Source organism: Setaria viridis, chromosome 9 (genome assembly GCF_005286985.2).
Source record: "Setaria viridis chromosome 9, Setaria_viridis_v4.0, whole genome shotgun sequence".
Classification (NCBI taxonomy): domain Eukaryota; kingdom Viridiplantae; phylum Streptophyta; class Magnoliopsida; order Poales; family Poaceae; genus Setaria; species Setaria viridis.
In genome coordinates, this window is record NC_048271.2 from 39,767,774 (window position 1) to 39,782,401 (window position 14,628).

General features: G+C 42.1%; 2 protein-coding genes across 3 annotated transcripts; one reads left to right on the top strand and one right to left on the bottom strand.

Moving 5' to 3' along the window:
* The first annotated feature begins 1,148 nt into the window (after positions 1 to 1,148).
* Positions 1,149 to 2,714, top strand: LOC117840262 (uncharacterized). Its single transcript, XM_034720740.2, has one exon. It carries the CDS (start codon positions 1,687 to 1,689, stop codon positions 2,482 to 2,484), a length of 798 nt encoding a protein of 265 aa, XP_034576631.1. The 5' UTR covers positions 1,149 to 1,686; the 3' UTR covers positions 2,485 to 2,714.
* Positions 2,715 to 7,109: 4,395 nt separating this feature from the next.
* On the bottom strand, positions 7,110 to 13,962 carry LOC117838455 (pentatricopeptide repeat-containing protein At5g67570, chloroplastic). Of its 2 annotated transcripts, none has more exons than XM_034718496.2 (10): positions 13,314 to 13,962; positions 12,520 to 12,711; positions 12,310 to 12,391; positions 12,024 to 12,215; positions 11,812 to 11,925; positions 11,049 to 11,154; positions 10,816 to 10,973; positions 9,161 to 9,595; positions 7,611 to 8,645; positions 7,110 to 7,501 (listed from the first exon to the last, which is right to left on the bottom strand). In XM_034718496.2, exons 1-9 carry the CDS (start codon positions 13,910 to 13,912, stop codon positions 7,872 to 7,874), a joined length of 2,652 nt encoding a protein of 883 aa, XP_034574387.1. In that variant the 5' UTR covers positions 13,913 to 13,962; the 3' UTR covers positions 7,110 to 7,501; positions 7,611 to 7,871. The 2 variants fall into 2 exon arrangements, with proteins under 2 accessions (XP_034574387.1, XP_034574388.1); XM_034718497.2 differs by having other exon boundaries at positions 11,049 to 11,142; positions 13,314 to 13,961.
* Between the last annotated feature and the right edge of the window lie 666 nt (positions 13,963 to 14,628).

Sequence of the window (14,628 nt, forward strand, 5' to 3'; positions counted from 1 at the left end):
GTGTGGTGGCGTAAACCTCTTCTGCATATTCGTTTTAGCTGTCTGTACTCTGGAGAAAAGCTTTTTAAGTAGTGTACGTACAAACTTTTTTATGCAAAATTGAACCTGACGGTAAAAAATAGTTCTCTTCGATCTTCACTTATGGTTATGAATGTGATGGGTATAATACCACTGTTTGTTTGGCTATCCTGTCTCGCTCCAATATTTAGTCACTGCATTCTGTATATCTGGGTCTTCTGACCCTCATCCATGTACATTGCTTCTAATCCTGAATGAAGTGGAGTACCAAACTCTACAGATTTAGCTGATCCATTATAGGTCTGCATCCTGCCAAATCATCTTTGATCTGTCTGCGTCTGACACCTTTTGTGCTAGGGTTGAAGAATCAGTCGCTGGTACGCACGGTGAAGTCTGCACTCCAAAATCCCAACTTTGACACTATGCAAAAAGAAGATTCGCACCCATCAAACTTGCGGTACATGCATGAAGTACTGAATGTAGACGAAATCAAAAAATAATTGCACAGTTTTGTTTGTACTTTGCGAGATAAATCTTTTGAGCCTAATTAGTCAATATTTGGATAATAATTCACAAATATAAACGAAACGCTACAGTGTTGCTACAGTAATTTTGACACCTTAAAATTGGACAACTAAACAAGGCAAAGATAAAATAAATCTGGAAATGCGTGGTGGGCGCTAATTATGAGTGGCGACTGACAACGAGCCGAATGCTCGATTGACAGGTTCAACTCAACACATCACACATCACACTTCTGTTCGCATAGGTATTAGCAAGGCAGTGAGGGGGGAACCACTTTAATTTCTCAATTACTGGTAGATATCCACTTCAAATGCAGGTCTAATTTATGGTTGTACCTAATAACCGTCAGCAAGCTAGAGTGAGCAATGTTCATCCGAGAATCAGACGGTCCGTGTCGGTCGATTGAGAAATTCACAAATCTTGAGCAATAAAAGTATAACATCACCTTAATTTCTTTTTTCTTTTCTCATCTCATTTCTACAGTATTACACCCTCCGTTCCAAATTGTAGGTTCTATGTTTATAGATATTATTATGCATCTAGATACGGTATATTATTATCTAGATGCATAATAATATCTATGAACTTTAAAAAATCTAAAACGACCCATAATTTAGAACGGATGGAGTAGACTAGTACTCCCTCTTCCTCTGTTCCAAATTACTATTCGTTTGGACTTTTCTAGATATATAGTTTTAATATTCACTTAGATATCTGCTTATGTCTAGATACATAACAAAAATTACGTACTAATAGTTATTTAAGATGGCGGAATCATTCACTTATCTTATCCGGATAGGAGCAATCCCACGTATCAGCGTCCAAGTAGTACAGTCATGCCCTAGCTGGAGGTCTTCTTCTAGAGTTCTAGTAGCCATATTAATTTATAGTATTATACAAAACGACACGGAGGCTACGGCGTAATTATTACAAAGTCATGAGTTGAAGAAGCTTCTGCTTGACCATCGACCGAAGCAAATTAACCAACGCCCCACTCCCCCTCAGCAGAGCAGCAGTCAGAGTCAGCACACCACCACCAAGCACCAATCAGCCAACCCTTTATAAGTGGGAAGCCCCATCAGGCGCGCAAGCAAGAATCCATCGGCGGCATGCCCCGATCGACCAGCCAACCACACCACCATCATGTTCTGCGAGTGCGGCACGGGCAGCTTCAAGCACGTCGACGGGGACGCCGAGGACCTCGGCTGCGGCGGCGGGTCGCCCAGGGGGATCAGGAGGAAGCACGGCGGCGGCGGAAAGGTCAACCCCTACGCGGGGCGCGGGCTGGACCGGTTCTCCGTCGTGCTCTCCGAGCTCGAGACCCGGCGGGCAAGGATCCTCCGCCGCGTCGGCTCCGACGACACCGGCCTCGTCCTCGTCCGCTTCGCCGTCCAGTCCAACGGCGGCTGGACGCCCGTCGTCGTCAAGCTCCCCGAGCAGCCGCTCAAGCAGAAGCAGGGCGCCACCGCCAAGAAACCGAGGGCGGCAGCGTCCGCGCCGCCGTTGCCACCTGCTCCTGCTTCGCCCGTCAGTCTGCTTGACCCGGCCAGCAGCCCGAGGGAGAGGGAAGGAGTCAAGAAGGCTACCGCCAAGGTGCCGGCGAGGAGGGCGTCGTTCTCGTGGGGGAGGAGGGTGCGGCGGCCGTCGTGCTACTTGCCGGCCGTCGTCGTGCTAACGCTGGTGAGCCTCGTCGTGTTCGGGAGGGTGTTCGCCATCTGCCTCACCTCCGTATGGTGGTATGTCCTCCCCACCCTGGGCAGCTGCTACGACGACGGCGCCGCCGGCGAGGACGCGCGCCGGGCGGGCATGAAGAGGTCCATGGAGAAAAGGAAGCTCGTCTCGCCGCCGCCGCCGCACGCCAAGAAGGGCAGCAGCTGGGGAGTGCATGTGCATGAGGTGGCCAGCTCGCCAAGAGGCCATGCCAAGGGGAAGCGAGGCTGACGCCTGATCGACGCATGCAAGATCGTGTGCAGCTAGGCTTCATGTGAATAATTAGCTGGGTATCATAGCTGGAAAAGGGATGAAACCTTACTCTCACAAATCTCATATTTTTTCCCTTTTACATTTCTTCCTGTGTAAATTTGATGTTTCTCTTTGACAGTCTATCTTCTTGTGTTGTAAATAGTGTCACTTTACTTCATGTACATGGATGACGGCCTCTTTTAATTTCCTGTGTGGCTATCCCATCGAAGAACTGAAGAAGTATTCATAAAACTTATCATCTTCTTTTCTTTGATGCAATAATTTGTTGTGAATTCTCTTGTAGGAGTGCTTGGTGCGTTTTATAAGGCGTATGGATACAGGAATAAGGGGATGCCGGCCCGAGCATTTTGCAAGTCCTTAGCATCCGGATTTTAATCATTGGATCAAGATGCAAATGTGCATGTGCGTTCTCCCTTGAGCCCAACCCTTTCTTCTTCCCTGGACCTCTCCCGAACCTCCTCGCCAAGCTCCCTCGACGCTGGTGCTCCTGCCCAACCCTCCCCCACCTATTTATGCATGAGATTTGTGAGAAATGCGTTTTGGCCGTTAAGTTTAGGAACGCTATATGCATAATAACACATGACAATTAACTTGTACATTCAGAAAAGCTATTAACTTGTATGTTTTTTTAGAAAACTGCGACCGCACACATCCAAATTCTTACAATAAATTCAGCTCAATAGCTGATAAAAAAAACACAAAAAAATAATCATAAGCAATATGTATTATTGCTTATGTCCATTCTTCACGAAAATGTTTAAAATGATAATCTAATACTTTGCTCATCACAAGAACAGTCTCTCTTACATCCTCACGTTACGATAAATCGCAGCCGATATGAAAACCGTTTATCCAGCGGACACATCCTACCACCTTACGTACACCCAGGGAAAATCGTTTGGGAAATGTCGCTGCACATGTGCTTCTAGAAGTAGAAATGGGATATGAGTGTTGGAAAAACATCAACCCGTGGAATTTCTCATGTGAGAGATGGGAACATTAAGTGAGTAGCGCGTAGTACGAAGAACAATAATCATGATGAACCGCGTCACACACCCTGCGTCGTCGTCGCGTCACATCACAGGGTTTTAATTAATTCGCGGCAGTTGCTGTGAATCGCATAAGTGATGGTGACGACGGCCGCCGACCTCCGCGTAGAGAGCCGTTCTCGCCCGCAGCGGCACCGGTAATTCAACACACCAGTACGGGGCCGGATCGGAACTTGGATTGGAAGGGTGCGTCTCTAGCTCTATCCGCGATCACTGGATGCAACTGCAAACACACCAATGCCTTTCAGCATTTGAAACATCAAAGAGCAACGTCATTAACCTGAGAGCTGCGGCAGCAATATATTTTATATTCTATTCATCTAGTACACTAGAAAGTAAATCGGCAATGCTTTTTTTAGAATAACACTTGAAATATATACAGGGAAAGGAGCCTTCAATACCGATTCCTAACCCCCCTTTAGTACCGATTGTGCAACTGATACAGGGGGACTTTTAGTACTGGTTGAAATAACCGATACTAAAAGGGTATTAAAAAATTAAAAAAATAAACCCTGCCCCCTAGCCCCCCCCCCGACCCTCCCCGTCTGGCCCCGCCGACCTCCCTCCCCCCGCTGGGTGGACGGCCCCCACCGACCTCCCCCGCCGCCATCCTCCCCCCGACCCCGCATCCTTCCGCGGCCGCTCCATCCGCCGCATCCCGCCAGCCGCTCCATCCGCGCCCCGATGACCACCTCAACCGCGCCTCGCCTCAGGCACGAGGTGAGGGATGAGCGGAGGGGGGAGGAGAGGGGAGGCCGGGGAGGGAGGGAGGGGGGCAGTGGAGGGGGAAGGAGGGGCTGGGTCGACACCGGCCTCCTGGAGGGAGGAGGACGGTGGAAGGGGAGGGAGAGGGAGGTGGAGGCGGGTGGAGAGAAATGAGATAAGGTTTGCGTGAAAGGATAAGGCTAAGGCTTGCACGGAGAGAAAGGATAAGTGGACGGAGGGAGGTGGAGGAAAACCTTTAGTACCGGGTGGGAAGTCCACCCGGTACTAAAGGGAGTCATGGGGGGATCTTCGGGAACTTCCGTTAAGTCCAGTACTAATACTCACATTAGTACCAGTACCGGGCTAAAATGCAACCGGTATTGAGTATTGGGATGAATGCTCAGTTTTCCAGTAGTGATAGAACAACATCATCCTCAACGTTAAATGCGTCTCCTGAAAGTCTGAAACAATAAAACACGTCAGGCACTTGAGATCAGGGATTAGGATTTTGTTTTTCAAATTTTTCGGTCCCCATCAAAAATACTGAATTTCGCGAAATTTTGACCGAAATTTGGACAAAAAGTATATCTTTCGCTGAATAGACCGAAATTTTGGGCAAACATTAATTTCGGCCACCATTGAAAAGACTGAAATTTTGAACACTGCTTGAGATATTGGAGATGTGTTGATGTAATACTTCTTTTATATTCATGTGCAAATAAGGCGGAAGCAGGGAGGGCTAGAGCAGGGTACAGGCAAATGGAGACGAGGGTGTCCATTTTAGTAGCTTTTGGCAAAACCAGTTTAATTTTTTTTAGTGCCCTATGGAAACAGCCATCTTTAACTTGAATAGTGTTCGGGAGTCATTTTTGTCATTTATTGATGGTCTATACGAGATCTTTCTATGAATTATTTTACTTCATGGCGCAGTGACTTTGAAATAATCAACTTGCATTGATCTGTGATAGATACAGAAAGGACTTTCTTTCAGCGTTTAGTTAGTGTCTGTGTAATCCTGCCAAAAAGATGTCTCTATTTATATGGTTGCAGCAGCAGGCGCTCATCATGTTTTAGCATCCTTTTCTGGTTGTTTCTTGAGATGTCTCTGAAGAGCAGTATTTGAAAATGGAGTGTAGAGGTAAGTTTGTAACGCGCATTGCTACTAGCTAATGATTTTGCACTGGTTAGGAGAGACGGGTTCATTCCTTTTCTATTTGTGTGAAAGGTTGACGACTACCTAATCAAATTTGGCAGCCTAATCACCCTATTTAGCTCAAGCTATTTTAACTGTTATTGTATTGGTATGTTGCTTCGTCTTTAATTTTATCTGTTTTGGTTTTTGTCCCTAGGATGGATAAAGATGGGTATACATGAAGGGTACTGGTTTGCTTTTACTACATCCTTGGCTTTTCTCACATATTACATTCTTTCATTAGTGATTACATGAAACATCATGGTGTTTCTAAAATTTTTTAGTGGCTACGAAATTGGTGCCTCTATGTCACTGCTTGCTATAATAGTGGAATGACAATATGTGAATGCTAATTAATTTAGTGATCCTGATGAGTTCCTTGAGTGAGTTTTTTTAGTTTTATTAAGTTATGGTTTGAATATTTGCACATATGATTAATAAGGTTGTTGAGTCCGTTTGGATTTTTATTGTGCTCTAATTAAATCTGCACTTTGGTCTCCAATTTTGCACTTCTGAACTTTTCAGGCGTGTTGATTTTATGTAAATCCATTAATTGCCAGAAGTTCATGGTAAAGATTGTGGAAAAGAAATGAAGTGACTCATTAGTATTGCTAGATTTGGTCCTGAGATATATTTAAACATTTAATATGCAGTCTCTCCAAGTTAACAAAGATTTTTTTTTCATTTTTCATTTTCATTTTATAGCATTAGCATCTCAGATATGATCATGTTCCAAGCTTCAAATCTGTCAATGATTGACATGGCTCACTGCACAATCACAGAGGGAAATTTGTTTGACCTGGTCAGGCAATGCCACAATCTGAAAGAATTGGACATGGGTCTTCACTATGGCAACATATTGATTCGCTCAAAAAGCCTAGAGGTACACAGGTCTGGTGGTCAGATATGAGAAATCTGATAATTCTTTTTGCTCCGAAGTTAAGGAAAATTACAGTTGGGGGTCCTCAAGTGCTGCACCCATCATTACTACTGCGAATCTGCGATCACAATAAGTGCAGCTCCTATGCCTACGGCATGTATGGTTCAATCTCTAAACCCGGAGCTTCATGATTAACCGTTTTTACATACCGCAGGTAAGTTTGCGAGGATGATTTTCCTGCGTGGCATTTTTTTTTGTCACTGATATTCTTCTCTGAATCTGCATTGCATTTGTCTAGGAGGATTCACTTATGCCTAACTTGAGGGTGCTTGAGCTGACCGTTGCATGCAGAAAGGCCAAGGAAAGAAAAAGCCTCATGAATTTTCTGAAATCATGAACATTTCTGAGAGAGTCAATTCTTTGGGTAAGCATACAATTGTATATGTTTGATGTAGTTGAAAAACATGAATTGTGTGATTGCATCTACCTCGTATGGTATTAGTCTGAATAAGATATGTTTTTAAGCCTTTACTGAGTGTAGGAGCAAACTGTTTTGCCTTTCTAAAAATAACTTTGTAGGGGTATTTCTTTTGTGGTCATTTTATTTATTTCATTTTATTATTTTCTTACACTGGTCATTTACCTGTAGAGGGTTGATGATGCCTCACTGTCACAGTTGATGACATTGTTGGTGAATTGGAGTTGCATCAACTCGCAACTCAAGATACTAATCTGAAGGATCACAGAGGTGGACAGGTTGAAGATACAATTGCCAGCACGGTTCTACGTTATGCATCAAAGCTCCAAGTTTTGAACTTGATTACTTCTTCAGGCAACCCGGAGTCTTCTGCTGTTCTGAGTAAAGCAACCCAGCGCCATAAAGAAGTTAAACATGGTAAGAACCCAGCGCTACTGTTCATGGCCCGACCGTACAAAGTCAGCTGGTAAGGGGAAATTGAAGTGCCTGAATGAAATCTACATGTTTCTATAACAATCTTTCCCCCGTCTGTCCCAATCTGTGCTGACTATGGATGCCTATCACAGATTGGGTAAGGCGGTGTCCACCTGTTCCTGAAATGCAATTTTGCAAGAAATACGGCTGGAGGAGAACTGCTCCAAACTAAGGCCAGTGGTATCGTCCAAACCACCCTAACAAAAGTGAGTTACAGAAAAGGATCAAGATCCATACCAAGGCAGTAAGAGATAGGTGTAGTATATAGGAAGTTTGATTAGGAAACTGAGCTTAAGTGAACCGAACCTGTTTTAGTATTTTGTTCCTGAGCATAAGTTACAGTGTTTCTGACAACATTCGTTGGCACTGGATTCAGGTGTACGTCTTCATATTTCTCATCCTTTCTGACAGTATGGACTATCCATGATGACTTAATGAGATATAGTGTGTTTAAATAGAAGACTCCTGATGACGATTCAGGCAATACTGAGTCCAGCTAGAGTTGCATCAACAAACTTGGGGAGATGCAAGAATTGCAGTCCATATCAAATAATATCTGGCAGCATTTCATGATCCTCTAGTATGAGTGGTTCTGCTTTCTGCTTTAGGATCAAACATGTCATTTATCCTCTCCTGCTCCCATAATTCGAGAATTTCTGATGCTGATGGCACCTCTCTGTACAAACTGTCACCATAATAACTCATGGAATCAAGTACTTCATCAATTGCTGATACCTGTGTACCCGATTGCCCAAGGTCACATTGCCCATGTTTGTTTTCCAATCGTGGGCGGCTTAATGAAATGTCCCTGCTCATGACAGCAGCAACACCTAATTGAGGGATATCTCTATCAGAATCAGGGGCATCAAGAAGTTTGTTGGTACACCAGTCCTTGCGAGTGTCAGTGAGCTGATCCTGTTCTGTAAGATTGCTGCTTGAATTTTCACCCTCATTCTCTAGCAATGAACGTTCATACTGTTGAGTACCCGTACCATCCACCAGCAAATATGTGTCCTTTATTGAAGTTGCCTCACATTGGGACTGCAGTGCTCTTACTAAACTAAGTGCAGGATCTGCATCGATAGTACCACTGGTACTGAGGTAATTTATAAGGTCCCGAAGAGCATCAACACTGAATTGATGCTCATTTTGCTGTAGTATGTTGGCCCACTCCACCTCATTGGTTTTGATTGAAGCCTCAGCGATAACAGTCAAGAACTGCTGAACCCTTCCATAATCTCTTTGAGCAATAGACTGGCATATCAGTTCAACAATCAACTGTAGATCAGGGATTTCTCCTCTTTCAAGTATTGAGTCGAGCGCATGCTCCAGCAAATATGACTGCACCACAAAATCATCAAGAGATTAAATAATTTCTATTTTGGCCACTCTTAGAATAATTGAAATTCACAACTACTTTTGCATGAATTTGTTAGCATTTAACAAGTCTCCTTTCAGTTGAAGTATACATTATCGAAAACTCCAAAGATGATGACATGACGATAACAATGCAGATAGCAGGGTGGCACTGAACATGACAAATTCCCTTGGATGCAGGGTAGACATGCTCAAATTATTTGGTTAAAAATTCAGTGGAAAGCTAACTTTTGTATATGTTAAATAAAATGTAAACAAAAGATTTGCATAAGAATATACCAAACGCTTAGAACTGATTCACTATAGTTCAGTATTTGGTTGGGTTATTACTCAGTACTTCAACAGGAATTGAAATAACAATTATGTATTTCAAAACTATTCCGTGTAGGTACACAAGGAATACAATCAAGTATACATGGAAAGCATATAAACAGCTATACAATCCCTAATATTCTGAGATTGTATGTAACAGCCATTACCTTTCCAGCTCTACATGCCTTGATGAGCAACCATGAATATTTGCTTTGATCTAGATGGTGATGGGACAGAGCCATCTCTCTATACACATTTTCAAAGTATTCCCACTGTTGGGCAGAAGCAGATGCTTCAAGCATAGAGCTGTATGTATATACATCCGGCATAAGTGATGAATGCTCATGGACAAATGTCTGAGAATTTGAGAAACAAGCCTTGGTTGTTTCAAACAAGTCCTTTGCCTTTCCAAACATATCACAACGTCCATAAACTTTTAACATGACATTTACAGTCCCAATATTTGGTGTGCAGTAGTCCTTCATTGACTCAAATATCGAAATACATTCATAGATATATCCACCATTAAATGAGGCCAAGATCATTCCAGTAAATGTGTACTCCAGTGGTTTGGTGAGGGGAAGCTGTTTCAGCTTGCCAACCTGAAAGGAAAAGGTAACTTAATAAATACATTTCATCTGTCTAGGTTGCTTACTTTTGTATAGAAAGGACCTAGCCAAGTGATAAAAGTGTGATGTGGTCATTGCCATAGCAAAATACTTCTTATGTTAATTCAGTAAATAAAAGGGTGCAACAATTGGGATTTAATAAAGGCAAAATGCCAAACCACAATATGAACAATTAAATTCTAAAAGATAATTTTAATCTCATTAAATAACATGTAATGTGAGTGGTCAAAATTTATACTGCATTGTCCCTTTAAAACTAAGCATTAAATTTAGTAAGTGGAAAGAACCAATATTACTATTTCCCATAACATTAGTGACCTTGATAAATAACAAGGTTAGCCATTTCCCATGCGAGCAGAAATAAGTTTTAAATCAGAGGAATCATCTCCCAAGTGTTAAAAACAAGTGCAAATAAGCCCCTGTGCAGAAACAACACTAAATTTATCGTTCACGGCTTCCGATCAGTATAATAAAGCTTACAATTAATTAATAAGAAATAATAAGGCTATCTGTCAGCATGGATCGGACTAGTTTCCTCTCTTTCTGACACTCTGGGATGATCTGGTTGTTAGAACAGGCATGTGTATGACTATTTCTTAATACAAGAAGAAATATGGGGAAACTTGATCTTAAAATTGATGTCAAGGCACCTGCAGACTGATTGGACTCCATGATGGTGAAGCAATAGGGAGGTAAATACTAGGATTTGCAGTTCTTAAGGCTTTTCTTCTGCTAGTGTGGTAAAGTCTGGCATATGCTGAAATCTTGTAATAACGAACACATACATCATGGATGCAGAGGCTGTAATACTTGTTTATTCCATTATCTAAAAAAGGCTGGAATACTTTTTAGCTTATACTACCAGGAAAATAAAAGCAACTAGGCAGCAATGTGGGGCAGTACAATAGAAGCTAAACATGGGGTTATTTGATCTGGAATTCACATTAGAGGGCAAAGATTCAAAGACTTAACGATTTTAATGTTAAAATTAGACTTGGATAAAAGTACAAGGAACAAAACTGGACTTCCTTTTTCACATTGAAATTACTGACAATTAAATCTGCACCTAGCGAGACTTCCATATTGAGAAAAAGTTCATGAAACAAATATTGACTAAAAATGATAGCTCTTAAAGAAAAGAGAGGCATAAAACATAGTCTGACAGATGAATGTGTAGCATAATAGTTGCACACCTGTAACATAGCATCTCTCCATCTTCCATTATTGCAGAGACAGCAAGCTAGTTCATAGTAAACACTTGCAGCTCCAACAACTCCTCTTTGTTCCATTTCATTGACTGCTTCAACTGCTTCATTGATTTTACCCTGTTCCCAGAATGCTCTTACAAGCACTGTTGTGCACAAATTATACCGGCTATCAATTTCTACGTAAAAAGTTATATCAGATTATGTTTACATAATATTACCTTTGTAAGTTATTGCTCTTGGAGGTATCCCATTTTTCTGCATTTTTTCATAGAACTTCTGGACAAAGTCATATTTCTTGGCTTTGAGCATGACCTTCAAATGTAGCTTTAATAAGTATGGTAAGACCTGTCTTTTTTTAATCTATATAATAAATACCACACTAGGGGGTTTCCCTTACTGTATTTCGCTCAAAAAAAGTATGGTAAGACAGCACAACACATGACCATACTAACTAAGCTCTAAAGAAGAAACACACTTATATATTTGTTGATTTTGGTCCAATGTAATATTAGTTGCTTTGCTTGAGAGTAAACTTGACTAAACTAGATATAGCATTAGGAATATCCAGGCAAACTGTTCTGAAATGCGCCAGGATATGAGATAAAGAGAGGCAATAAATAAGTTTAGATAAATAAAGAGAAATAAAGATAGGAGAAGACAAGTCCATATAACAATGCTAGTAGAGAAATTCTAAACCAGGACTGCTATGAAACAAGACAGAATTCTAGACTGCTCTAAGTTAGCTTCCATAAAGAGGCAGGACTGGATAATCCAACAAGTAAGCAAGCACAAAACATTGCCACAGTGTAAGATCTATCACAAACTAAAAGGGTAAGCACATTGATACCAATTTAAAATAAGGTAAATATAAAATCCGTTGAAGCTATCCTCCTTATAAATTTAAACAGTGATTTCCAAAGACACAGCACAACTAACAAGCATGATACAATGTTTCCCAATTGTATTAAAATTGAAGCTTACTTCCATGGCCAACCCAAATGTTGCTCCTGTAGGTGGTAAACTACTAATTCTCATTTGTTGAAACACCCAAAATACCCCTTTCCACTGCTGTGATAGAACACAAGCATTAAGTACCTATAACATCAAGGGACAAGAAAATTTTGTTTAGAAAAATATTGCTGCAAAGAGAATTAGGTAAAAGGAAAGAACAAAGGGCAAGAGGCAATCCTCACCGAGTTATAGACGAGTACATCTGGCTCCAAGGAAGGATCCCAATCCTTGCGCCGCATCTTCATTACTCTCTTTGAGGGCTTCTGTCTCATATACTCAATAATCTTGATTAACTCCTTCAGAAGACCAGCTCGACCAAGTGTAACAGCAATACTATGGTATGCAGGCATATCAGGGTATATTTGAGCATCTCCCTGATGTAAATTACGAAGCAAAATAAAAATATTAAAGCCATCAGATTTTCTATTTTCATTAGGCTGGAACAAGTTAACAGGAAAAGGTCTCCACCCGCATGATGTTGAAAACTCGAAGTGCTTCAGTTGCCCTCAACGATTTCCCAAGGATTGAGAGTAATTTTGTATACACAAATCTAGATATAGAAAAATCATGTAAGTCATGGGAAGTATCAATGTACAAGAACAATGTTTGTCGGATATGCTACTAGCGATGGCTGGGAAGCAAGACATGAAAAAATGGGAATAAGAACAATGAAACTACCTGCTTTTCCGATGCCTGTAGCTATTTTCATTATACACCCACTCAGTAACAGCTAGAGCCTGCTTCCAGTTGCCTCGTGCCTCAAGCCCATCTAGTATTCTTAGTAGATTATCTTCATTATACATGAGGTCAGCTTTTTTCATCATTCTAGTAAGCCTCCAATCACGGGAACTTAAGGAATCTTCGTTCAGCCTAATGGCAAAATTTGCTTATTCAATAATGTATGATCATTTTTATACTTCTTATTGTATATAAGACAATGAAACAATAAGCAATTTATTGACCTGAAACCTAACATGATACAGAGAAAAAAGTACGGTGTTAAGTAGAAACATATAAATTCAATTTCACAAGATCATATGTAAACACTTACTTGATGGCAGATGCTTACTGTGCAAAAAGTAAACTAATGCCTTCCCCTTATATGCCTGCTTGATGAAGCAAAATGTTTTTTTGGGACCAATTACTAACATTATATATTTAAAAATATAGGATGTTTTTGTTTTTTGATCATTTAGAAGATTTGATGCAAACAATGTATTTTATACTAGTGCCCTAGTAAAAACAATACAACTGGGGGAAAAAATCTAATGATATTATTTTTATGTAGTCTATCAATATAGTTTTGCATCCGTTGGTCTTCAAAATGTTATAAGTTGGAACTTACAAATCTCACAGGAACCTGAATTTAGTGACAGGAGTATTCCTTTCACATAATTCTTTACAGATCAATGATTCAATCCTTTCTTCAGTTTTTCACTATGAACATTATGACATAGCAAGAGCAGAAATACCTGCTGACGAGCAACTGAATCCTCATCTCCTCGTCCCCGGGATCCGCATCCCAGCCGGTGCCGGGACACTTCTGCTGCTTCCGCTCCGCTGCCTCGGCCTCAATGTCGTCGTCCAGTAACCAACGGAACCCATCGCCCCTCCTCGCCACGAGCATCTCTCTCAGACCCTCGAGCCCCTCCTCCTCCCCGTCGCCACCGCGCGGTGGCGCCACGCCGCGGGCGGCGCCGTCCCAGGGCCGCCCCACGAGCGCGCGGTACTCCGCTGCAGCCGCACGGAAGCGGGTCTCGTCCTCATCCTCCTCCACCACCGCAAGCTTGCCGTCGCGCGCATGTAGTGCCGCAGCGGAGGAGGAGGAGGAGGCGGCGGCGGCGGCGGTGTCCTTCCTGGCACGGCGGAGTGCCTTGAGCGCCTCCTTCTTGCGGAGGGCGTGGAGGATCTTGGGTGTCGGGGAGACGCCCCGGCGGAGGAGGCGGCGGCGGAGCGTCTCGGTGGTCGGGGCGGGGCGGGGCTTGCCACGGCTAGGCGATGGATTCGGGGTGGGGTTCTGGAGGTTGAGGGAGAGGTGGAAGCGAGACGGCGGCGGGGAGGAGACAGCCATGGCGCGATGGATTGCGCGGGAGTAAGGATAGCACTCGACGCTCGACCGCCCCCCACTTGTGAGGCTGAACGGTTTATCGACATTGGATTTCTTTTTCACTGGTACGGTAAATAGGTGAATTCCACCGGTACGGGTAAATAGGTAATTCCGCGTGTTGCTGTAGGAATTTAAAAGGTTGTAAAGTCCTCCGTACTAAACAAGTATCCTAAGGAAAGAATTAAAAAGTGAACAATTTGTTGATATCAGCAACCGCCTAATGGATGTACATATACGTTGTAAAATTTAAGTCACAAGTTCTCACTCATGAACCAAGAATATGTACTAAGTAGAGCTAAGTAGGAACAAAATCAAAAGTCATGAAAATTACAACGGAAAGATATTTCCGCACAGCATTGAGCACATCATGAAAAATACAACTGAATAATGGACATAGTTCCTTTTTTTTCCTTTGAGAAGGGATCATATTTGTCATGCTTCAATTGATTTGATGACCATTTACCAACTAAAACCATAGAAATTATACATACCAAGAAGAAAAAGAATCAGACTATCCTATAAAAACATTTTAGAAGAAATGAAGAATGCACGGTTACAGAATAACATGTTGTAGTAGTGCAATTTTTGAAGCACAATTGCCATCATAAGATTTATGTTTTTAGCCTCACGGTGAAAAACGCTTTCATAATATATAATTCATATGTTTTAAATTATAAAAA